Raw genomic sequence first — 26,084 nt, 5'->3', positions numbered from 1 at the left:
TCATGTAATTTCTGAGAACATCCCAGGTTTAATTAGACTGGCAAAGCAAGGTCTCTAGTGGCCTGCATGGAGCCTTTTACTCTTATTATTCCTTCTCTCATTACAGAAAGCTGTGCTTGGAGTAGGGGTTTTCTTGGGGCCTTTATGTTTTAGATTGTAATAAAATTTTCAAAGCTTCATGACACACGCACACCCCTGAGGGTTTATGACTCACCAGCTGAGAAATACTGCTCCAGTGACATCTAGACTGGGCTGTTATAATTGTCTTGATGTAGCACTTTTATATTACAAACCTCACAAGCTCCAGCTAGTCCAGGCTGTGGGCCTGATTCTGATCTCACCAGTTTTATACCTCAGTGGAGTTACTGTGTATATCCTGAGCAATTCAACAAAAGTGAAAAGAGTTAGTCCAGATTTGCACTGCTATTAACTGACAGCCGTATTTGGCTTTGCATGTTTATTTTATATCAACAGTTTAGTCCCATATCACTTAAAACCCTGCTTAAATAACTTACATGTAACATTGAAGGCAGATCTCATTAGTCAATAGAGACTGTTTTTATTTTTTCCCCCATTTTACCTCTGAGATTTGGGACTCGTTCTAGTTTATACACCAAGTGACAGGATATCAGCATTGTGAAGAATAGGTAACCTCACCCAAAGTACATATCAACAAACTACTGCAAATTAGCAATGGTCTGGCAGCTGTCATAAAAGCTCAAAGAAAGAAACTCAACCAAAAAGGTTTTTTTTTTTCCCTTCTTAATTAAATACTACATTCAAATGTGATCCACCACAAAAATTCCATCATCCTTGTGACCAGCTTTCTGTGTAGCCATTTCTAAAGTATCCTTCACACTAGTGCATGAGCAACAGATTCAAGGTGTAATTTTCTTGTTGGGTTAATTGTATATACATTTCAGAGTGGTAGCCGTGTAAGTCTGTATCAGCAAAAAGACGAGGAGTACTTGTGGCACCTTAGAGACTTAGGCCTTGGCTACACTTGGGACTTCCCAGCACTGCCGCAGCAGCGCTGTGAAGCACGAGTGTAGTTGCACCGCCAGCGCTGCAAGAGAGCTCTCCCAGCGCTGCAAGTACTCCACCTCTCTGAGGGGAATAGCTTGCAGTGCTGCGAGCGAGTGTGCAGCGCTGCAGGCTCTGATTACACTGGCGCTTTACAGTGCTGTACTCACTGCGCTCAGGGGGGTGTCTTTTCACACCCCTGAGTGCAGCAAGTTGCAGCGTTGTACAGCGCCAGTGTAGCCAAGGCCTAACAAATTTATTTGGGCATAAGCTTAAAACCCACTTAGCTTATGCCCAAATAAATGTGTTAGTCTCTAAGATGCCACAAGTACTCCTTGTTCTTTTTGTATATACATTGTTAAGTCATCTCATGACTGGTATGGGGGAGTGAACTGACCCATAGAATTAAAGCTAAGGGTTCCATAACAAATGGAGAATTAATAGCATATCCGTAGATCCAGGCCCCATATGCCAAAGGGAACCTAAGGGCACAGAATTTCCATCATGCATCATGACACTCTGATGCAACAGGCTGTTTAAATGCCACTTCTGTGTGGCATGCCACACAACCTCACCATTTCAGGTGCAATTGTCTTCTCTTCTTGCCCCCTAAAACCGCTTCCCCATGCCTGTCCACCTCCTATTAAGACTCAGCTGAAAACTCATCATTTTTCCACATACCAATGCCTCTTTCATTTCTCCCGCACTCTGAAATTCTTTATTAGTAAAACTGTGAAGTATTTTGGGATGCAGTTGGTAGGAAAAATGCTATGCAAGTTGTACCAAACCCTTGTTATTTCAATATATGAAGCATGTGTTAGAAAATTCCATACATGCTTTTCTAGATGGGGAGATAGGGGCATGTATGCAAGAGTTTGTCAGTATTCTGAGTTGTATTAAGTCTGGTATTTACTTAATTGCTTGTTTGCTTCAACTCTCAAATGATACCAAATGCACTAATAGTGGGTTTTTTTTAAATACATAGCTGGAATTTAAAGTCAAAAATAAGAGAGGGCACTTTTTATGGCAGATCGATTTTTAAGATAAACAAGTTTGACAACATCCTTTAAATCAAAAATTAGTTTTGTTCAGTCACGTTCGAGAACGGTACAAACAAGTATTTAGTCATCTAAACCTCCTCAGGTTTGAAATGTTTAAGGGCTAAAGTCAACTACCTGGAACCACAGTTTCAAATCCTAACAAGATTAATTCAGACATTCCTCCTTCCAGAGTAGATAATTTAGTTCTATGCAATAGGTCTTTCACATAAGAACTTAAACTTGTGGCCCTGTGTGCTCTGCACAGACATTGAAGAGTTTTTGTAAAATCAGGTATTTGCTCCAATGTCTTTTGCCAGAATTTTCCCTCTACTTCTGTTTTGCAGGGTGCTATGTGCCAGTTGGGTGCCACCCTCCATTCTAAGAGGTGGCAGCATTTCTGTGCTGCTGTATGAATTTAGGGCATGATCCTTGGAGGTGCTGAGCCCCTAAACTCTCATGAAAGTCAACAGTCTGTAATGTCCTTTGGGACTCTTCAGAATGTAAAGCACCATGTAAATAACACATTTAACCTCTGGCAATATGTGTGGGGGGGGGGGAGGAGAAAGAGACTACTTCCTATCCCTTACAGGGGAGGGATAGCTCAGTGGTTTGAGTATTGGCCTGCTAAACCCAGGGTTGTGAGTTCAATCCTTGAGGGGGCCACTGAGGGATCTGGGGCAAAAATCAGTACTTGATCCTGCTAGTGAGAGCAGCGGGCTGGACTCGATAACCTTTCAAGCTCTCTTCCAGTTCTAGGCAATAGAATATCTCCATTAATTTTATTTCCAAAAGCAAAACTCACCTATCTAGATTTTTTTCCCTACCCACTTGAAAAGATGCACTGTTAACATCAAATTGCTTGACTGACCATACTAAATGACAGATTTTTCTCCTTGCCAACTACTTAGATGATCTTGGGAAAAACAGCACATCTTCACTTTACACTAATTTCCAGACATCATGTCTTGTTAACACCTGCCTGGCTGAGCGCTTTGCCACACAGATTTCACTAAAGCCAAGCAAAGCTACAATAATGCCATTAACCATGAACACAGAAATAGTAACTAGAGGACTTTGGATGTGATTCATGGATTGTGATGTCAAAAGCTATTGATCTGTAGCAGCTGCTTGGATTTTAAGACATGCCGAGATGGGTTCACACAGGCTCATTTTTAATCCCTGTTTCAGCCACATCCTTGATGTAGTAAAATGTGACATTTTATTAAAAAAACTCTACATCAGTGAGGCTTAGTGTGCTCCAGATTTAAGGGGTTATTTTGAGGGGAGGGTTAAATAAAATTTTAGATTATGTTGGATCAGAAGCGCCTAAAGTGTAAATTCAAACTTTGCATTTGATTAGACCAGGGGTCAGCAACCCTTCAGAAGTGATGTGCCGAGTCTTCATTTATTCACTCTAATTTAAGGTTTCGCATGCCAGTAATACATGTTAACGTTTTTTAGAAGGTCTTTCTATAAGTCTATAATATATAACTAAATGATTGTTGTATGTAAAGTAAATAAGATTTATAAAATGTTTAAGAAGCTTCATTTAAAATTAAATTAAAATGCAGAACCCCCCCCCCGGATGGGTGGCCAGGACCCAGGCAGTGAGAGTGCCACTGAAAATCAGCTCGTGTGCCGCCTTCGGCACACGTGCCATAGGTTGCCTACCCCTGGATTAGACCAACTAAGGAGATGTGATATAGCTTCACATAGTTATATTTAATTAAATGTTTAACTCACTGTTCTGACAAGTATGGAGCATTTAAACTAGAAAAATAAAGAAGCCAGTATGGCCTATACCCTTTACCCAGCAAGCACTATTCTAACTGAAGATTTTTTCTTTCCCCTGAACCCCTGAAATGCACGATTATAGTAACTCCCCAAACATGTTACCTTTTATTTACTCTCCCCCATTATAACTGTATGTTAGATATATCCTCCCCAATATATACACACTCCCTCCCTGAGGTCTGTATATGCTGTGCATTATGTCACCTGTAACAGATCAATGATGAGCCCTTCTGCAAATTCCACCTGTCAGACACACAGTAGAATTCCTGTTACCACCATTTGAACTATGGCCCCTGAATGTACATTGCTTACATGAAAATCTCCTTCTTATCCAAAGTGGGGTTCTGCTGTAATATCATGAAAGTGAAATCTTTGGACAGACACACACGATTTTCCTGCTCATATCTCTCAGTCATCAAACCTCTCAATGGGTGACACCTCCCATCAATGTGTGTGACATTCATTTTAAGGCTGTTTCCACAGTATGTCAATAAAATAAATCCACTTTGTAATCGCTGACAGATGGGCAGAAGAGGACGCTGCCCAATCAGCTTCAGCTTGGAGGGGGTTGGCGAGAGCATCAGACCCCCCCAAAATCATGAAGTTGGGTTTTTTTGGAAGACTAGACTGGTGGGGTTTGGTCTTTATTTTTTTAACTCCCCCTGCTCACCCCCTGTGTGGGTGTGACAGATAGTGTCGCCCACACTCCCAAAGGTCCTGGGTAAGGGGATTTTGGCCTCTGTTGCACAAGCTCTCACCCCCATCTGCCCGTCCCCACCCAGCCCCCATTCAGTTCAATGCCCCACCCCAGCTTCAGCTCTGCTCCTCCTGGAGTTCTTTACCCCCTCCTCCCAGGCCTGGGGGGCCTGCAGCAGGGTCCCCTCTGCCCCTTACTACTGAGGGAGCAGCTCTAGCGGCTCTTTACCTCCCTCTGTCCTTTCCCAGGCAGGTGCTGTCAGGGGGAGGAGCAGAGGAACTGTCCTGGGAAAGGACAGGAGGCGTAGGGGCAGGCCGGAGGGGAGTCGCTCTGAGATGCTGGGCTCTTTAGCTCCCTCCTCCCTTCCTGTGAGAACAGCTTTGGGCTGCTGAGAGCAGAGGAGGAGGAGGAGAGGTCTGCCTGCAGCACCTGATTGGTTGCTCAGCCCCAGAATGGGCAGGGCAGTGGGACAAGCAGCCGGCCAAGCAAAGGATGTTTTCCCTCAGGGCAGATTTTAAATTGGTAGTGAGACAGAGCTTTGCGCCTCATGGCAGGCTGGGTCCAGCCCAGGTCCCATCACTCCTGGGAAAATCAGAAGAGCAGGCAACACTGACCGCACAAATCATTTAGCCGCTGCCCAGCCTCAATAGTTAACATAGGCCCATCCCTACCTCTCTGCAAGGCTCCACTGCAGCCACTGATGCTCTGGGCCCTGCTCCACTCCCCTGCCCCCCACTTAAGGAACACAGAGAGGGACCCCAGCTGCCCAGGACTGGACCTGGTTTTCCCTAGGATGGAGGCAAGTCAGAGTGAGCAGGCTGGGCCACAAGAGGATGGGAGCACTGCCTGCCACCCTATGCAGAGCCCAGCAGCTTGGGGCCTGCTCTAGTTCTTCCTCCCCACTTTCCCCTGTTTAGATAATGTAGCAGCCCAAGCGGGCCCATCATCACCCCTCCCCTATCCAAGTAAACACCCCTGTTGCCTCTAGAGTCTCCTCCCTGGGAGACTCTTTTCCTCTCTTTCTCCAAGGAGCAGAAAGGCCCAGGGGGCTGCTGCTGGAGAACAAGGTTCCCCCATCCCTACCAGCCAGTGGTTGCTGCTCCCTGTCCTGAGGGACACCACCTGAAAATGTGATGCAGCAGGACAGGGAGACAGACTCAGCTGTAATGCAGGATGTACTGTGCAGCAGGGTACACTTGAGAGGACTGTTCTCCCATTCCCCTCCTCCCTTCCCCCGTTGATATTTATAAAGGTCTTTTTCAGCAATGGAGAAACCAACTACTAGAGGGACAATAAAGCTGACTCTGCTCAAAGTATTATCCAAGGCTCAAATAAGCAAGCTGGAAAGCATGGGGAAGGATTTCTGCTTTGCTAACATTTGCAGTTATAGGGATCTTAGGTGTCACATGGAAAGAAAAGAAGAAACTCAAGCACAAAATGTGATTTTCTAGTTGACCAGTCCCTTTAATTTGGAAACAACCTAGCCAAAAAGAAAACTTGACAGATCTAAAAATGTAAGATGCACTGTAAATCTTGATACACTTGCAGTTTTCCTCTCCCACACTCAGCCCAACACCATAACTGAACCCTCTGGCCCATCCTCTATCAGTAGCCTTTCCCTGTGGACCTGCTTGCAGCAGCAACAGCAGCAAAATATCTTACAGAGATTTAATTCAGGTGAAGCGGCAGCGGGAGGCTCAGCTGGAACACTACCCTTTTGCTGCCTGTTCCCTACTGCTACTCAGGAAACTGCAAGCAGATCTACCAGTGACACTGCAGCATCATTGGAGAAAAACCCATCTGCAGGCCAGAATTAAAGGAAGAATTCCACTGATCAACAGGATGCATTTTCTAAGGGATTTAAAAAGGTCAAGAGGAGTCTTATTTCATCTGAGCCTCATATTTTAAAAGTGGAGTCACTGAAGATAGCCACATTATTGCAGCTTTTTAAATCAAGCGTTAGAGTGCTCCTGTCTTCTCAGAGCCGTTCTGAAGTAGAAAAACAGCAATAAACTCCATCTCCTGCTTGGTGTTGGTTTAATATCCAAAACACCAATGAAACTGTAAATATACCAGACTAGTCAAACACAGAGGAGGATACACCATCCTAGTGCTGTACTTCATGTTCCCACTCCGCAGAATTGGGCTGACTGCTTCCAAGGACTCCGAGTACCAGCCCTGGAACACACATTTCTCTCTGGTCAGGACTCAGTTATTTGATCTGATTAGATTTCACAGATTAGCTGGCAGAAAAAAGGCAACCGTCATTCATTTTATTCCATTTAGTCTTGAAAAGGCACAACACACAAAATGATTAAAATTCATACATCAGGTTGTTCAGTTTGCTGGGATCTGTGGGTTCAATGAAGATTAAATATTGTTAGCTGGGTAGTGGTCCCAAATATTCAGTGTAAAAAAGTTCATTGCTTTTCATTTTCACACGACAGAGTCTGGAGGTAGAATCAATGTTATAAAACCAGCCATTCTTACAGGGGTAAGTAGTCCTGCCCCTTTTCCCCTCCCAATACAAACACACACACACGTCAGGTCTGGTGGGCCCTTAGTGCAACTAAACAGTTTGGTTCCACCATGCAAAATAGCCATGATACAGGGAGGATGCATCCCCTACATGCAAAGAATTTTGTGCTTAGTGTTTCAGGTCAGACTGAAAGCAGGATGTATTAGAAACTGCACTTTGGAGTAATAAGGAGATGCAACAACAACAAAAAGCTCCTAAACACTAGCACTAATATGAGTGTAGCAGGCAGGGCATGCATGTGTGTGGGAAAGTCTCAGCACGTGATCAGGGACTCTGAGCCAAATTCTGTATTGCTATAAATGAGTGAAACTTCTGAATTCCCTGGAGCTAAACCCATTACACTGACAGAGAATCTGGCCCCACATTATTAAGTGAAAATCTCACACTACATGTGGTGCCAACTTAAATTGGAAAGCCACCTTTCTAGGGGACAGTTTAAATGGAGCTATTCTCATGAAATGACCTGGCAATTTTGTACACCGAAGAAGGTGGTTTCATTCAGACGCAGGGTATCTCAATCAAAGTCAGCCTCTCACTCTTTTTGACTTTGTGACCACCGCCAACCAAAAAGATGCAGTAAGAAACTGGCAGCCCCTGTATATGGCACTCATATCATGAAATCAGAACTCATAAAATCAGGGCATCCTGATTTCATTTTGAAACAGCCACCTAGTGGAATATGCTTTATCACAGACACTAAATTTGAAATGAAAAAGACAGAGACCAGTCCCCAGTAAAAAGGCCATGAAAACGCATGAAAACAAAGATCGAACTGGTGCTGAAGTTCGTGGCACCTTGGCCACAACGTTTATTGTGTTCCAGGATTCCACAGTAACAATTTTTTTCTAGCCTTTTCTACCTCTTATGGTTTTGCGTTTGCCATCTCCCATCACATAAAGTGCACTCACATACAGTGGGGCAGTATGACAACACATTATTGTGTGCGTAGGTGTGAAATCTTCCATTAGGCCTCCTGTGAGGAAATATGTCAAGTCACAGTAGGTCACCACACTGAAATCTGCAGCCTTGTAAACCAGTGCTGAGACAAAAGCCTCAATACCAATAGACGGCGCAAACAAAATGTAATCCCAAACTAACTGCGCATGTGCCACTTTTCAACTGACGAATCTGGACCCAATGTCAGCTTTGTTATTGAACCTAATCAGTCAAGGGGCTGGTTTGTAACTTGGCCCACATTGTGAATAATGGCCCTAGGGAACTATTATATCCCATGTTGTCATTTTCTGTAGACTGCACTGTGTACATGCTAAGCTTAATCAAACCTTGAATGCTGGCTGTGAGACAAAGTGCTAACAATCTACTGAAACACTGTGCTTGTTTAATATTCTGACAGAGGGAGCAAAGTCAGTCACACTGTTTCCTTTAATCTTTCAGACCGTTTAGAAACACATTTATATATATTGAGAGGCAGGTGGACCAGGTGCTAACCCTGGAACTTGGGAGAGGTGGGTTCAATTCCTGGCTCTGCCACAGACTTCCCATGTGATCATGGGCAAGTCACTTAATCTCTCTGTTGCTTACCCTCTCTGTCAGAGGACAAATACATTAAAGATCGTGAGGCCCTCTGATTGTATGGCATTGGGGGTCATATATGTGCAATAACTAAATAATATTGGTTTTAGATACATACATAGTGTTCCCAGTGACTTCAAAGCAAGCTGTGTGTGCCTATCTGAACCAAAAAAATAACCACCTTTGCAAATCATCTTGGCTGGCTCACGCAAGGCTGGTCCCCTTGCACAAATATTGATTGGGCTATCCACAGTAACCAAGGCCAAGATTCAAAGCATCAACTCTCTCCACAATGTTTTGACTTATGAGTCAGGAAAGGGAAGGCAATAGGGAATGTATCCAAAATGGTGTGTTCTCTGACAGAACTTTTATTACTGGCAACTTTTATTACTCCGCTTACACAACAATAGAGCTATAACTGAACTATAAAGACCATTTTAAAACTGCAAAGAAATAACACAGCAATTAATTTTACTTTATAGGTAATTGGCCCAGCCATCTACTTCTTATTTAATGTTTGGCCGTGGTTCCATGGTCTCTGTGTGCATATAAAATAAAGAGACCAAACTATCTTATTAACTTTAAACTAAGGTTGCTCCCTAAAATTAAAACGTATACAAAGGAGCATCACAATTAATTTAAAATGCTCACCATGTAAAAGAATGAAACAAACATGAAGGGAAACCTTCAGCAATAAATATATGTATTGTGTTGCACACTGAAAACAACGTTCTATCCATGTGTCTTTTTAGGTTCTTACACTGGTGCACATCGCCGTAGTATTGGAGTGCGTCCCACTATATAATAACTACAACAATGGTCTCTCTCCCCCTCTTCCTTCCCTGCCAGCAAGAGGCATTGGGGCAGATTCTCAACTGATGTACATTGTCTAGGGCCTTGCTAAAGGGCATTCAAAAGGTTCCGGTGGAACTGGGCCCATAAAGGGCCCCATTTTTTTCTGTTTTTTTTACTTACTTGTCATGCTTTTATTTTGTCGTGGAGCCCTAGCCTTCTCTAACTGCTCCCTTCACTTGACCACAATTGACCTTATTCTCATTCCTGAGCTCTGGCTCGTTAGCTTCACCTGGTATAGCTCTGAGTTTCACAGAAACGTTATGACCTTTCAACTGATTTCTATCAGAGTTTCACAGAGCTATGAATTAGATCTTTCACCCACCCTGCAGTCACTCCAAGCCTAGCAATTCATTTGTGACAAGCTTGGTGGGTGAATTCTTATGGTCAACCTTGATTTCCCCCAGAATACCTATAAAACACAGGAGTGGGGCTCAACAGTACAATCTACAGGAGGCCCATGAAAAAGAAGACCAGAAAAGTATGAGTAGGCTACAGAGTTTCTTGAAACTTGCAAAGTTCAGCCATGTTCCTGGTGAACAATCCACAGTTGTTTCTGCAACTTGCGCTACTGGGCCTTCCTTTGCTAATGAAGATTTTGATTTGGGTTTGTCAGGCTTGTTGGGTCCTAGAGTCTCTGATTCCAGGGCAGAAAGTTGGCCATTGGTTGCTACTGCAACTGTTCTGAACATGGATACTGAACGCAGTTTGATTACTGAAAATGGGGGCAGAATTTTGACACTGACAAGGCAGATCCAGCTACTTGGCCACAAGTGATGGATTGTATTTGCTGTTTTTTGGTAGAAAACAGTCCCATTGTTAATTTAAAACAAGATTTTTCACCTAGCAAATACAAAAGAAGGCAACTATTAAAATCATGGTTCTTTGTCAAAATTCCTAATGGAGAATTACACTAGCGATCTTGGTAGATGTACAATTCGATTCTTTCCTCCTTCTGTTTCATTTGTTTGCTTTTCTAGCTAAATTCCTCATCTTCCTTTCCAAACCATAAAACTGGGTTCACTGGCTTTTTCAACTATAGTGATCAAATATGCCAAACATGAATGTTCGGCAGAACACACGAAGACAATTGCTCACTGGATGGAACTTGCAGAACAGTAGGAAGAGAGTTGCACAATTGACAGAAGCATACAATACAAGAAACACAATATTTTGCATCATCTCTTGGATGTTTTGTTGGGCTTAGGTGAGAGATGTATAGCTTTGAAAGACTCAGATGAGAAATTAGACAGGCTTCATAATGGTAATTTTTTGGATTTACTTGAAGAGCTTGCAAGGTTTGATAGTGTATTGGGAGATCACGTGGAAGCTATTAAGGTTGGTGTCACAACGGTGACACTTGTCAAATCAAATTCAAAATGTTCAGTAGGATCGCAAGAAAAGTATGGCAGACTATTTTTGATAAAGTTAGGAAAACTAAATACTTCTCTATTATGTTTGGGACAGGTGTGGAGTGCAAGCAAATGTGACAAATGTGTCAGGTGTTAAGCTATGTCGAAAAACAGAGCAAAAGTTGTTCAGAGCTTCATAGGTTTCATTGATATCCACACCAAAATAGGAGGTTATTTTAGAGAAGCTGGAAAAAAGACGGTTTAAATATGGCTGATTGAAGGGGACAAAGCTATGACAATGGAGCTAATATGGCTGCAGCATACAAAGGTGTTCAAAATTGAATTCAGCAGGTAAATCAGTATGCATCTTTTGTCCCAGGTGCTGCCAACTCACTGAAACTTGTTGGAGAAGCAGCCACCACAGCTGTTCCCCAAGTTGTTCTATTTTTTGGAATTGTTCAAATGTTGTCTAGCCTCTCTTCCACTTCTGTTGATTGTTGGAATGTGCTGAAAAAGCATATTAGCCTTACATTAAAATGCCACAGCACGACAACATGGTCAGCAGAGGTTGAGGCAATCCATCCACTACAAAAATCAGATTAAGTGTGTTCTTGACGCTTTAAGACAAGATTGAGATTTCAAACAATCTTACGCCAAAACTTAAGTTGGAAGCTGGTAGCTTGCAAGTGAACATTTCAGAGTTTTCATTTCTAGTTTTGGCTGAGAGTGGTATCCTATCAAACCTTAATGTTGTGAGCCAAAAAATTGCAGAGCCTGGATTTTGGCATTCAAATGGCTCGCAGTTCACTTGGTGGTCTTTGAGATGCTTTATCGGAATTATGGTCTTCTGGATTCGTTGCACGTAAGGAAGCTGCTGCATCACAGTCTGAAACATTAGGAATATCCACGCAGTTCAAAGGCAAATGATCTCAAAGGATAAAATTAATGCCAGGTGAACTTGCAAAGGACAAAAGTTCATCAGATCCTGACAAAGTTTTTGAATTAAAGGTTGCCAACGCCATCTTAGTCACAATATTGGATGACAGGATGCATAAGTACAATGGAGTTGAAGGAAGCTTTGTTTTTCTGGCAAGCAAGAAACTGAAGCTCAGCAGCGAAGACCTAACGAGAGAGAGACAAAATTTAGCAACCAGCTATCCTGAGGATTTAAACTCTGAGAATTTTGATAATGAGATTGAGCCCTTCAGCAATTTTTGGAAGCAAATCTTCAAGGATGAAGGTGTCCACTGATCTCTTTACCTACATTCACAAAAGGTCTTTAGATGCAAACTTCCCTTACACAGAAACAGCACTGCATATTTTTTGTTGTCTGCCTGTAACCATGACTGCTAATGAAAGGAGTTTCAGCAAGCTAAAATTAATCAAGACCTATCTAAGAATGTCCATAGGGCAGAAAAGGTTAAGAGATCTGGCAGTTATTTCTACAGCCAAGGGAGTCAATTAATTTTTTTGTCAAGGTCCAGATTTCTTGGTCAAAGTATAGTCAAGGTACAAACGCCAGAGAAAATAAATAATAAAATAATAACAACTAAATAAAAATATTTTGGGGTCCATTCAAAAGCATCTGGCTGTCCAGATTTGGCCCATGGTCTGCCTATTGACTACCCCTGTTCTATAAAGAACTTGGAAGCAAGGCAGATAGCGTGGGATGAGATAATTAATGAGATTGCTCCAAAGAAGGCTAGGAAAGTCCCTTTGTAAAAGTATTTTGTGGTGATAATGCTGGCATTTCTGGTTTTGGTTTTTTTTTTTTTTTTTGTAGCGGGGGGGGGGGGCGGGGGAGCTGGATCAGAGTCTTTGAACCAAGCCTGGAACATCCTTGGCACAGTAATGACATTGACCTAGCTCCACTGAAGCCAACAGAGCTACAAGAATTTACGCTAGCTTAAGATCTGCCCCAATTAACTCATCTAACAGGGATAAGCTTATATCGTAAGTACTACAGCTTCTAAAGGCCATGAGGCAGATTCTCCCATTTCTGATCAGAGCTCAGACTCACTAAATTGGGGGAGATGTAGGGGAGTGGTTGCAAGTCCTTGGTCTGAAGTCACTTGGCCCCAATATAAGTGAGAGCTGCAGGGAAGTAGTTCTAATTTGACCATTGGAGAACTGGGCGAAGTAGAGCTCTCCTCCATTGTACCACACTCTGGTACATCCCCTCTCCTCTTGCTATACCAGGAGATAGAGAGTGGTAGAGAGGGACAACTGGTGCAGGAGGCTACAGAGCTGCCTCCACCAGATTTGTGCTGGCAGAAAGTTCCTCTGCATAAGGGGAATTCTCCGTTGGACATGTCCAGCCATTTTAAACCCAGGAATTTTATGGATTCCAAACATTCCTTTTACATTTTAGCTATCATTTTAATTTCAATTAACTTTAAGTTAATTATTTTGGTCTCTTGATTTCTTCATTTATTAAAAAAAAAATCTAATATTGAGCAAAAAAGATTCCTCCAGGACCCCTGTTCTCACCCATCGTAGAGGGACCCCATTAAAATTGGACAGTCGTCAAAATTTCAAACCACAATAATATTTAATGCCATCATTCAACAACTCCATTACTACCAACAAATTACACCACTGCTGAATAAGCCATACAATTCCTAGGACTAGAACCCTGCTCCTTATGTCTCAAAATGCCTCTCCCACCTGAACTAAAGTAGAACCATCAATTGCTGCCAGCAGTAGAAGTAACTTTTTGTTTTTGTCTCTTAAAGCTGTAACTAGTCACTAGAGAGCACTCAGAAGTCTGTCCCTCTCTCTCTCTCTCTCTCTCTCTCTCACACACACACACACACACACACACAATAAAAACAATTGTTAATAACTTTGCTTTATTTCAACTTATTTGCTTCAAAAATAGCCTACATTCTAGATCTGAAGGTGTTTTAACTAGATAGGGAAAGGGAAGAGACATTAACATTTAATATTTGAGCTAGGAAGAGGACTTTGATATTTCTTCATTTGGTTTCATTCCTATTTGTAGCGAATACCAGCAACTTTGAAATTTGCCCTAAAAAGGAGGTAAAGTCCTGGCTCTGGGGCAGTCAGCATGGTGGGGCTGCGACAGAGCCATGGACACTGGAAGCTCAAACTCCAAGGTAGCGTTCCTGGCATACTCCACGAGAGCTGCAGACCCTGGAAGCTCTGGTGTTCCCAGCCCTGCAGCAATGGACCCTGGATGTGGGCATGCAAGCTGCCAGGAAACCAGCTAGGGTCGGGGCACTTTGTCAGCACATCTCCACAGAAGGTTTTGATTTCAACAAATTAGCAGATTCTGACCAAAAATATAAACATATACATATATATTCTAGTTAAAACATATATATATATATATATATGTTTCATTGGAATTTTTCTGACCAGTTCTACTAAATAGATCATAATGCATCCCGGCTTGTGAACTTAACTGGGGAGCCATGACCATAGAATAATTGTATATGAAGGGATACAGATAGAGATACAGGGCCTGATTGCTGAACAGTCACAATTCCATTTGAAGTCAATAGGAGCTACTGATGCTCAGCCTCTGAATAACCAGACCCACAGATTTTATTCATAGCATGATTTTTACTTTACAGTTTACATTATAGACATACCCACATACATACAGATATATTGATATTCCAAAAGGTGCTAGTGGCTTGTCCATTAGGGGTCATTAAGATATAAATACCCACCCACACATTATCCAAACAATGTGGGTTAGAGCACGTTCCTTTGTCTGGCAGTTAAAGGTCTCAGGGTTTTTTTTTGTTTGTTTGTTTGTTTTTTTTTAATACTGCAAGGTAGCTACTTTCAAAAGATGGGTTAATACCCAGACTCATTTTTAACCATGTGGTCCCAGATGAGAGGCTTTGAGGTAGAGAAGCTTCCCAGGTGTAAACTTAGGGTGAAAGAGAAAACTTGAAGTAATTTAGAGTTGTGAGACCCTAGGGAATACAGAGGCCCAAGACAGCTCTAACTCTATAGAGGGGTCTGTAAAAAGGGATTTGTCTCCCTTCAAGGACACAGGACCCATGCACATTTCATAAATAATGAAATTATATTAAGAAAGTACCCTGATTCCGTGTCACCAATTTCTGCTTCCAAGAAGCCAACCCGGAGAACCCCAAAATCTGCTCTTGCTTGATAAAGGGGTAACAATATTAAACACACGCTATATAGTAGCACTGCAGTATGATAGAGTAAAACTTGATTCATAATATATAGTTACTTTGCTGAATGAAGAACATGATTTATAAGCCCTGTTACTTTGATGAATTTTACAAATAATAAAAATTGTAAAGTGCTAACCATATGTCTATCGTGTTTAAGTATGTACAAGTTACTTCTACCGGGCACAAAATAATCTCTCATTTGTTAATAAGACTGATGTTTATTGAAAAGCTTTATAAAAACATTGTCACTTGGCTTGGTTTGGGAGGTAGTACATTCTCAAACTATTATAGTTCAGCAATCTGCCTTTGTATTTTAGTGCACAGAGGACTCACCATTAACCTGAACGACAACTGGGAGCACTTTCTAAGCCCTCAATCCACATGCACAAATCCCTTTTGTGTTTGCGAATCAAAAGTAGCATATGACCCACAAAGATGTAGATTATACAATCACAGCAGCCTGTCTCAGACAACTTTTCAAAATATATTCCTAACAGCTTACACCGGCTCTTCTGTATTGTGATTGTTAGTTTGCTGATGAATGTCATGCTTCTGTGAATGTCACATTCATTTTAGCTAGTTCAGATCTTGGTGTCCGGGGCAAAAGATCGCACTTGCATTAAAAACAACCATAAAGAAAGAGCAGGGGGAAATGGAGAGTACTTAAAATGCAATAGTATTTCTTCAGTGTATTTTAGAGGGAATATTATTTACTTTGTATGAGCTGTGGGAGAGCTCTGGCTTTGCCTAGGGGGGTCCTGCACTTCTAGGCAGTTAGGGCTTGCCTCAGAGGTTTGCTGTGACCCTCTCTCCCCTTCTAAAGGCAAGGGTCACAGCTTACTGATCCTCCTTCATCATCAGCCAGTCAATGGGTTTGGTGTAAGAGCCCTCTTTAGTCCCTGTCTTCCTACTCAAGGAGTGTTTTTGTAGAGATGTGGGGAGGGTTGGGGGAAACCCAGGCCAGCCATCTTCTCCGGGTTCCAGTCTAGGGACCCTAATGGCACCGGCAACAGGTAGTTTTCCTATACTACCGGAGCTATAGCCCTTCCCTGGGCTACTTCCCCAAACGGAGCCTCCTAGCCCCACCCCCCCTTGGTACCTGACCATGCTTGTCTTCCCAGCTCTTTCACTGAGCACCTTCTTTCTCCCAGTCTTCCTACAACACATCTTCTTTCTCCCAGCTCCTACCAGCCAGCGTCTCTGAAGGAGCTTCTTTTTAAACTAGTCCCAGCCGGTTCTAAATGGGCTTCAGGTGATCTGATTAGCCTGTTTCCCTTGATTGCTTCTAATCAGTTCTTAATTGGTTCCAGGTGTCTTATGGAGTCTGCCTGACTTCACTGCTTCTAGCACCTTCCTGACTGCTCTGGGGCAGCCCCTGCCCTGGTCACTCAGGGAACAGAAAACTATTCATCCAGTGTCCAGTACGTTTTCCTTCTACCAGACTCCTGCACCCACCCAGTCTGGGTCTGTCACAGAGCATACAGGGGTTTTTGATTGGGCAAATTTCAGTGAAGAACGCAAATGGGACGCTGAAGGAGCAAGTGAGCACAATAAAAAAAGGAAAGCAAATTAACCCAAGGAGTGATGACATTAATCTCCCTAACAGGATAACACAACACAGTCTCAGCAACATCAGCAGATATTCTGTGTTGACCAAGTGTGTCATGTGTTGTGTGTTTCTGACACAAGTATGAGACCGCAATTAAAGTTTTGTGGCATACTGTGAGGGCGATTAATGTGCGGTGAATAGTGTGTTTCTCTATTGGTCTGAAGCAGCAGCACGTTCCCTGTGAAGATGTGGAGTTTATCACAGGCTGTGGGGGCATTAAGGTACAGTTCAAAGGTCTGCCATTCCCTGATTCTAAGAGTTTGTGTAGTGAGGGATTTTAACCAACTTTATTAACAAAAATTCTTTTGAGAGGTATGTAATTTCCTGGGTTCTTAACATGGCAAGTGTAGGAGGATATCAGAGGAGAGGGAGTCAGAGAGGAGTGCTTTCCCTACGCCACAGATGCTCCACTGAGCCAGCCACAGCCCTTCAGAGCAAAGGAGCCTTTGTTCATGGTGCTGCACCTCCAAAATAAATGGGACAACTACAGAGCATTACAAACATTTAATTAAAAGTCTCAGTACCCTTCTGGGGTGGATCAGGATTCTCTCCATTTTAGGCACAGAGAGGTGAAGTGACCTGTCCAAGACAGCAATATTTACATGTTTCCTAAATTGCAACTAATGGATGATAAAAGTGAGTGTGTGTGTAGCTGACAAGGCATCTGTTTCCTCGCTGCTATTCTGGGATACTTCAAGAATAGGTCTGTGTGCAAAATTGCATTCATAAATGTTGTCTTGCATTTTTGGCTGAGTACGAATGGGCCTTTACCCTTTGAAAATTTGCCCTCAACTGGCCACATTTGACGGAGGATGTGGGCCTCCATATTATTCCAGACATATCACTGGATGGCCAAGACTACAGCACTGTGCAGCGAAAGAAGAATAATGCTACAAGCAGAGGAGGATGAATACATCAGCTGCAGATTCTACAACAGCTCCACCCCCATCCTTATGATGGAAAAAATGCAAAAATCCTCCAAACATCACAACTATTTTCCCTTGGCTGCTTCCCCATAGAAGAAAATTCCCTCCCCTTGTAGACAATGGTCATCTCACCCAAGGGAGAAGGAGAAGCAGAAAAAAATCCAGATGTGGACAGAGAACTAGAGAAGGGAAAGAACTGTACAGATTGAGGGTACAGGCAGGGCTAGAGCCAGGGGCTGTAGGGGACCTGGATTTCTCATTCACCCTCGTTGCCACCAGGGGAGATAGGTGAAGCAGCATCTCGCTAAACCTGAAAAGTCAAGTCCCACATGAAGTTCTATTGGAGCACCCAAGGCCTGCAGTTAGCTGATTGGCTCATACCTGCTACTTAAGCCTGGAAATGACCCAGGCGGACTGTCTGAGCAATTGCGCAGACTTCCTGTGCTGCCACATCAGACCATACTCTTGGCTACCTCCTGCAATCATGATCCAGCCCCGTTCCTGATTCCTGCTCCTCGCTCCTAGCTCGTACCTTGCTCCTTCTCCACGCCGACTCCTTGTCTCTCTCCGGTTCCTGCTCTTTCACCTTGCTCCTGACTATCAGCTACCAATCCTGACTCCGAACCTCTGACTCAACCCTTGACCCTGGCACTTGGTATCTGACCCCAGCTCTGACTTCTGATTCTGGCTCAACCCTGCGCTCTGGCATTCTTATTTAATCCTGACTCCAGTCCTCAGCATCGATTCCTGGTCCTGAGTCTGACTTAACCCCTTGGTTCCGGTATTTGGCAGTGACTCTGGCTCTGACCTCCTCTTCCATTCCCCAACCTGTATGCCTGCTCTGCCCACTAGACCTGACACCTTCTCTGCCCATTAGGCCAGACTGCCTATGTTCCAGTTCCTACTAAGAATACACAGAATGTCTCTAACTCTTGATGGAGGTTTTTCTTCCCTTCAGTTCTTCAGATCCAGTTGCAACTGCTTGACTCATAGAATCATAGAAGTATAGGACTGGAAGGGACCTCGAGAGGTCATCTAGTCCAGTCTCCTGCACTTAAGGCAGGACTACATAATAACTAGACCATCCCTGATAGGCGTTTGTCTAACCTGTTCGTAAAAACCTCTGATGACAAACATTCTACAGCCTCCCTAGGCAATTTGTTCCAGTGCTTAACTACCCTGACAGGTAGTTTTTCCTAATGTTCAACCTAAACTGCCCTTGCTGCAATTTAAGCCCATTGCTTCTTCTCCTATCCTCAGAAGTTAAGGAAAACAATTTTTCACCTCCCTCCTTGTAACAACCTTTTATGTACTTGACAACTGATATCATGTCCCCCCTCAGTCTTCTCTTCTCCAGACTAAACAAACTCAGTTTTTTCAATCTTCCCTCATAGATCATGTTTTCTAGACCTTTCATTATTTTTGTTGCTCTCCTCTGGACTTTCTCCCATTTGTCCACATCTTTCTTGAAATGTGGCACCCAGAACTGAACACAATACTCCAGCTGAGGCCTTATCAGTGAGGAGTAGAGGGGAAAAATTACTTCTTGTGTCTTGCTTACAACACTCCTGCTAATACATCCCAGAATGACATTTGCTGTACATGAGAATATTGCTATGCTTTGAACCCATATCCATAGACACCTAATGTGAGTGGACACATCAGACTAACTATAGGCAGATCTCCACTACCACTTAAGTTGATCTAACTTAAGTTGCTCAAAGGTGTGAAAATGTGCACACACACACACACACACACACACACACACACACACACACACAAGTTTCACCCTTTCCACACCAGCACTTCTCACTGAAGTGGAGTAATCATTCCAATGGGAGAACTCTCTCCCATCGGCATAGCGCATCTTCACCAGACATGTTACAGTGGCGCAGCAGCACCGGTGAAGTTGCACTAATGTAGCGCTGTAGTGTAGACTTGCCCTAAGATGAAAACAATGGGAAAGAGGGGGCATTCAAGAGAAAGTCTGAGAATGATAATGTAGCTCATTAAGCAGTGGTTTGAGATAGAAGATGGCACCTGGAAAATTATCATGGACCAGATCAGTTAAATACATTGTATACCAAGGAAAGCAAGAGTAACTCTCCTCCTATGGCCATCCTGCAATCAGCTCCACTTTTGTTCCACATGCTTTTATGAGCAGGACACTTTAATCATTCAACTCTACCTTTGCCCATTAGTGTTTTCTGTAGATAGCTGCAAATTCTGGTTCTTCAGTTATGCAACTGTATTTGTTCATTTTACTTCAATTCCTTATATTAGTTCTTTGTTACCTTTCCAATTCGGCAGTCACTCCACAATGTGTAAACAGAACAACAGAATTACTCATCACAGTCAGCCTGGTTCATCTGATCTGCATGGCTGATGAAGCCAAGTGCATATGCTTTACCCCTCTTGTTTCTGTATCCTATCGCAAATAGAGAGTCTGTTAGTCTCCATACATTTTACTATTAATAACTTGCATCCTTCACACCAAAGGGCCCATAAACATTCTGCAAACCATATACAGGAATTGCCTACCACTGAAAAGCACAGCTGTCATTGGGGCAGACCCTGGTAGCCACTTACACTAAAAGTAGTTTAGGGTTGGAAAGTGCAGAGCATCATTTCCAGATGAAACTTGTGTTGCTATCAGTGTAAAAACCAAGGCTTAACCTCCAGTTCAGAGCCTAATGGAAATCAATGAGGCTCTATGTAGGCACTGGGGATCTGCCAGTGCAGAGCTCATTGCAGGGTCGGGGCCCAAGATGGTAATGTTTGTGAAGCAGAAGTAGTAGTGGCATAATCTTGCTGCCTCACTTGCTATCTCATGATTTGAAACAAATGTCAGTAAACAGTCAAATATCATAGTTTAAACATACAGCTACCAGTAGAGATCAGTTTAGATACATTACATGCTACAGGGTAGGGCAGTCATATGTCCTATTTTGGCCGGGACAGTCCCTTTTTTAAGCCCTGCCCCAACCATCCTTTTTTTGGCAAAAATGGGCATTTGTCCCATTGCTCTTGCCAGTTGTCAAAAATGTGGAGTGTGGTGCTGAGGAACATGGGGGGAGAGAGTGGGGATGCCAGCCCAGCACAGGAAGGGGGGGCAGGGTTGGAGCAACCAGCAACAGCCGTGGGGGAGGAGGGGGGGCAGGCTGGAGCAACCAGCAACAGCCTTGTTGGGGGCGGGAGGCAGGACTTGGGTGAGTGTCTCGAACCAGCCCCGTGTGGTGTCCCATTTTCCCTTTGGAAAATATGGTCACCCTACTACAGGGTCACCTATTCAAAGTTGTGTAGACCACAAAAATGCATGTGTTTGCCTGCAAAAACTCAGATTTGCATATATAAAGGGGATATCTGCATGTATAACTACTCCATTTCTTTCTTTTCTTTTTTTCATAAAAATTGGCCATTTTCTTTTAAGCAATTTCTTTTAATTGTTTGCTTTCAAAATTTGACCCAGAATCTCTGAGAGCTCATACTCCAGAAACACAGTCCAGAAACTCAAGAGATTGAGTCTCGAATTGCAGGGACAGAAGTGAAAAGTAGCAGATAAACCCTAAAGAATATCAGTTTATCAGTTTCCCTGCTCATTGATCCTGTCTCTGGTTTTCAGGTCTTCACTCTCTATGAAGGTCTCAGGCAACCTGGATGAAGTAACCTCATTTTCATCCATAAGAACATAAGAACATCCCACCCCATGACCAAAAAAAAAAAAATCTTTCTTTCTTTCCCTCACTTGGGTGAACAGGGAAGGTTTATGTTTCACTCACTGGGTAATAGACAAATTGAAAAATACATATCTCCACACTTTGCCCTTCATTTCACAGAGAAGTTTTCATGAAGTTTGAGCAGATGAATGATGGTGACTCTTCAAATACCTGGAGGTTCATTTCAAATGAGCAAATGGTTTGATGCTTACCGCAAAATTATCAAAAAGTAATAGACCCTCTTTAGACTGAAATTGCAGTAGAAATCTCCCTAGAACAGGATGTCTTGTAAGATTTCTAGGATCCCTCTTCTTGTTGTTGGGTAGCAAACACTCTCGTGATATTTCGGCACCTCTGTTGCTGCTCCTGACAAAAAGGGAAGGGTAACAGAGGTACGGCAATCATCACGAGAAAGCCTTCACCAACAGTTACCACCCTGCAGCAGCAGAGATGCTGCAACTACTTGCAATTCTAAGTACGGGGAATGCTACAGAAGTACCACAGTGTGGCAAGTGTCGGTAAATGTCTTTTTACTGGCAACCAATATAAGTGAAAATAAAAAGTAATGATAAAGTACAGAGGTCAACTAAATGTTTTCAGACCTCAACAATGATTCTGCTTGAGCTTGGAGAAAAGGCTCAAACCAGGTAGGGGCAATGTTATTTTGTCTAAGGCAATTTGTATATCCCTGGAAAGAATCAAAATACCCAGCCACTAGCTTATGTACTTCCTGAAACTCCCTGAGTGACTTGACTGGCAGGAGCACCTGCAGAGTTGCAATGTGAGATCCTAATGATTGCATTTTATTATCTCCAAACTGAATATTCTTTTTTTTTTTATTGCCTAGGATTATCTCCTAAATAGTTTCACTTTTTGTTCTTCAGTTACATGATCTTGCTACTCATTATGTTTTCTTGCCATATTATATTAGTTGAATGGCCACCGTTATTCAAAAATTATGCAAATAATGTGGAAATTAAGGGAAACTACTACATCATCACCTCATAATCCCACTTTTTGGGGAAAATGTTTTTGTAACCTTCAATCCCCCATTCCTTACACTTTTTCCTGTCCCTTACCACAACCAGTATGTTCCTTTCCCTTAATCCTTTATTACAGTGCCTTCCTCGGGTCAGTTTGATTTGAGGTAGGTTCTCCTGAGCAAATCTCTACACTGTGGCCAGACATTTCTTCATCTAGAGGACATGCTGGACTATAGTTTGAACTTGGTTTGGCTGCTTTCCCCAAGCTTCCTTAACAAGATCCATAGGATTCCTCAGAGTTGATGCCCCTTCCAGCATTCCAAAGGGCAAAAGTCCCAGTGGAAGCCTTATGGTGAAGAAAAGTTAAGGCAGACTTTTATCCCAGTCCTTTTCATCCAATGCCACAAATTTTCACAATGTAAGCTTGAGACATTTGCTAAAATTTCTGAGTAGACTGTCAGTCTGAGGTTCAGCGTGACTTAACTTTAAGGGTGTCCCAAACCTTTGGGCAAGACAAAGTTGGTCCCTAGGTCAGACTCTCAGTGGGCAGCTCAACCAGAGTAAAGGTTTTTGTATTAGTTCTTCAGCTAATCTAGGCAGAGTTAGTTACACAAGTCCTCCATCAAGGAACAAAATAAACAAGATTACTAGTCTCAGCAAACTGATTGTGATTCATCTGCAGACTCAGAATTATTTGCTGATGAAATTCAAGACTACGTCCAACTAAAAAATAAATGTGAGAATTTTGTGGACCATACCCACAAAAAATAAAGGTAAAGTTTGGCAAATGACACACAGTGAATTTTTGCTTAGTTTTAATTGTCGAGGGGCAGTGAACTTGTGACTTGTCTGGCATATCACTCCTATCATGCAGTGCTAAGTACAACCAAAAGGCTATGTAAAACTACAACAACAAAAATCATTTTGAGGCACTCGGTCCGTATTACAATTTTTTTTCTCTGTCTTTACAGGAATGACATGCCAAGCGCGAAGTTCTTACGTAACCAGCGAGATCCTGTGGGGTCATCGTTTTACACCTGTCCTCACGCTGGAGGATGGATTTTATGAAGTTGATTACAACAGCTTTCATGAAACATATGAGACCAACACACCGTCTTACAGTGCCAAAGACCTGGCAGAGATGGCCAGCCGAGCAGAACTGCCCCTGACTTGGTCTGTGTCCAGCAAACTAAACCAGCATGCTGACCTGGAAACTGAAGAGAGGGGAAAGAACCATGAAGACCAAACTGAAAGGAATGGTGACGTGGCAAACTTAGAGAATGAATCCAAAGTTTGAACCAGCAGAGGTTCACCACACAACCTCTTTTTTCTTTTTGATCCTTCCCTTTTTTTATTATGATGACAAGAAAAGAAATATTTAAGGTTTGAAATGTCTACCTGCCCAAACAAATCAAGAGATTCATAAAATAAGCAAAGACGTGGGTTAAAGCTGCAATATCCCTTATATACGATGAAATCTCTGATCACTGCCCTTCCAATAATTGCATATTTCCTCTGGATAAATACAAGTTTATGACCACAGGTGTGTTTAAAAAGGAACCAAAAAGGGGGGGGGGAGCAAGACTCAGTATCTGGGATAATAAAAGGAAAGACTGTGATTAATGTTTGCTAATACCATGGGTCTTGGCTCTAATTTTTATATATTTCAAGACAGTTTCATAAACAGGATGTGATGCCTCCAATGAAAATGGGCATTGCAGCTTTAAGACCGAGGTGAGCAGAAAGAGCTGCAGTTCAACAGGATACTGTATATATGCCTTATGTAATTACTTTCTCTTTAAATTTAGTAATAAACCCAGCATGTACAAAAGTACTGTAGTAAAGAACTTCTAAATAATGTACATAGATGTGTAATTAATGTAGGTTTAGATACATAATTCTAGAAATATTGGGATGCAAAAAATTGAATAGGCATTTCTGTTTTAATATTTGGAGTATATTAGTTTCTCCCCTATATATCTGGCCCTTTTAGTGCACAACATTTTCTTCAGTGTACCAGACTGGCAGCTATTTAGAAGACCTCACTGTTTCCCTAACAAATCATTTTACTGATTCTAAAAAGCCATAAATCTGGGGGGAGGGCAGGGTGGAGAAACTGAAACCTTACTGATATACTGTGAAACTGTTTACAAAAATGATTCTATCTTTTGTAATATTATAGGGTAAACCATTCCTGGCTACTTTTGGCAGTTCAGCCTGAATTAGACTGTGGCAGATTCTTGGAAAACACAAGAATCTCTAGTACACGGTTAATATAAAAAGCATGTTCATGTTGGGCTAGGACCCTGTAAGCAGGGCCAGCTCCAGGCACCAGCTTAACAAGCAGGTGCTTGGGGCGGCCAAGGGAGAGGGGTGGCACCTGCGGCAATTCGGGGGCGAATTTAAGGCTGCTCTAGGAGCGAAGGACCTGCCGCTGAACTGCCACCGCTGATCGCGACTTTTTTTTTTCTTTTTTTCAATTGCTGCCGCCGATCGGGATTGCGGCGTTTTTGGGGGGGGGGGGGGGGGGCAGAAATGCTGGAGCCAGCCCTGCCTGTAAGTGCACTACCGTGGGAAGCTATACTTTTTTCCCTAAACCATTGGATTAAAACTATGTAGTTTTCTATATAAACAGTATAAGCCATTAAAAATTCTGAATGTTATTCATAGGCTAAGTAGAGAACACTTTTAGCTACTCGGTCTGGGAAGAAAGAATTGAATTTCATCTGAAGTTGTAGTCAATGAGATTCATTTGTTAACATCATTAGCACTTTGTTGGTCCTGAAAATTCCCAAAAGGCTTTATGGCCCTAGGTAATTTTCATCAGGGTTTCTCATATAAAAGCCCACTCCTGACAACTCTCTTCAGGTGAGTGGACCCTCCCACCCGTACTCATATTGGGCCAAATCCTCAGGCTGATTTAAATAATTTTGATTTGATGCACCAGAACTATGATGATTTGCCTGATTTACACCAGCTGAGCATCTGGTCCATAGAGTACTACCTAACTTCTCAAATACACTCAGTGTGGGGTGACTCACAGTGTATGGTATTACTCAATGTAAGGATTGTCGCATCAGGCCCTGTGTGCATAAAATCGTATTAATTCAAATAAAAGTCTGCCATTGACTTCAGTGGGCTTTGGCTCTGGCCCATAAAGAGTACTATTTCCCTCAGTCAAGAGAAAAACAAATTGCAGCCTTAATTTTCTTTTTGTACCTGCCTAGTCTGGAAAGGAAAAATACACTGAAAAGAAGTTAAAGTTATTTTGGGTTTTGTTTGTACAGAAGCTTTTAAATTCAAATAGAAGAAAAAACCTCAGGAGAAACCTAGTGGGCAGGTGGAAATTTTGCACTGTGATATATCCTTCACATTAATTTCACATCTATACGCTGTTTTTACTGCAACACAATTGCCCATCCTTTATTTTCATTGAGTGGTTAAGAGTTGATTTGGCTCCTACAGCTATGATTGCCTCCAGGCGGAGGTTTTGCACACCTCGATCACACCAATCAAAACAGCTAAGCCTTGTGTCTGCTTTATTTCTGAAAATTTTCCCTACCAGGTTTTCACAAAGAAGCTACTCATACAATTCCACAATTTAAGCAATTGTTCAAAAGCTGTATTTTCATCCCCTCCACCAAGATGACTGATTTCATCAGGTAGTTACAGATTTGTTGCTTATTTTCATTTAGTTTGGTGAAATAAAACTGGTTTTGCTACAGACCCTTTTAAAATACAATGGTATCCTTTGTTTACTGACACAGTGTCAGAACCTGCTCAGTACTATGGTTTATACAGCACACCCTGTCTTTAAGGCTGCTCTTGAGAGCCAAGGAATT

The 26,084-nt window shown here is 42.5% G+C and overlaps 1 protein-coding gene across 1 annotated transcript in view; it reads left to right on the top strand.

Annotated features, from left to right (window-relative positions):
- Positions 1-24,565, top strand: part of KCNJ6 (potassium inwardly rectifying channel subfamily J member 6) — a 60,487-nt gene extending 35,922 nt beyond the window's left edge. Inside the window, exon 2 of the mRNA XM_034752812.1 lies at positions 23,214-24,565. Coding sequence (XP_034608703.1) covers positions 23,214-23,539 — 326 coding nt within the window. The 3' untranslated portion in view covers positions 23,540-24,565. The remainder of the gene's footprint in view (positions 1-23,213) is intronic.
- The last annotated feature ends 1,519 nt before the right edge of the window (positions 24,566-26,084 follow it).

This window comes from Trachemys scripta, chromosome 1 (assembly GCF_013100865.1).
Source record: "Trachemys scripta elegans isolate TJP31775 chromosome 1, CAS_Tse_1.0, whole genome shotgun sequence".
Classification (NCBI taxonomy): Eukaryota; Metazoa; Chordata; order Testudines; family Emydidae; genus Trachemys; species Trachemys scripta.
Note: the sequence above shows the minus strand (reverse complement) of the source record. Positions and strands in the feature narration are given on the sequence as shown.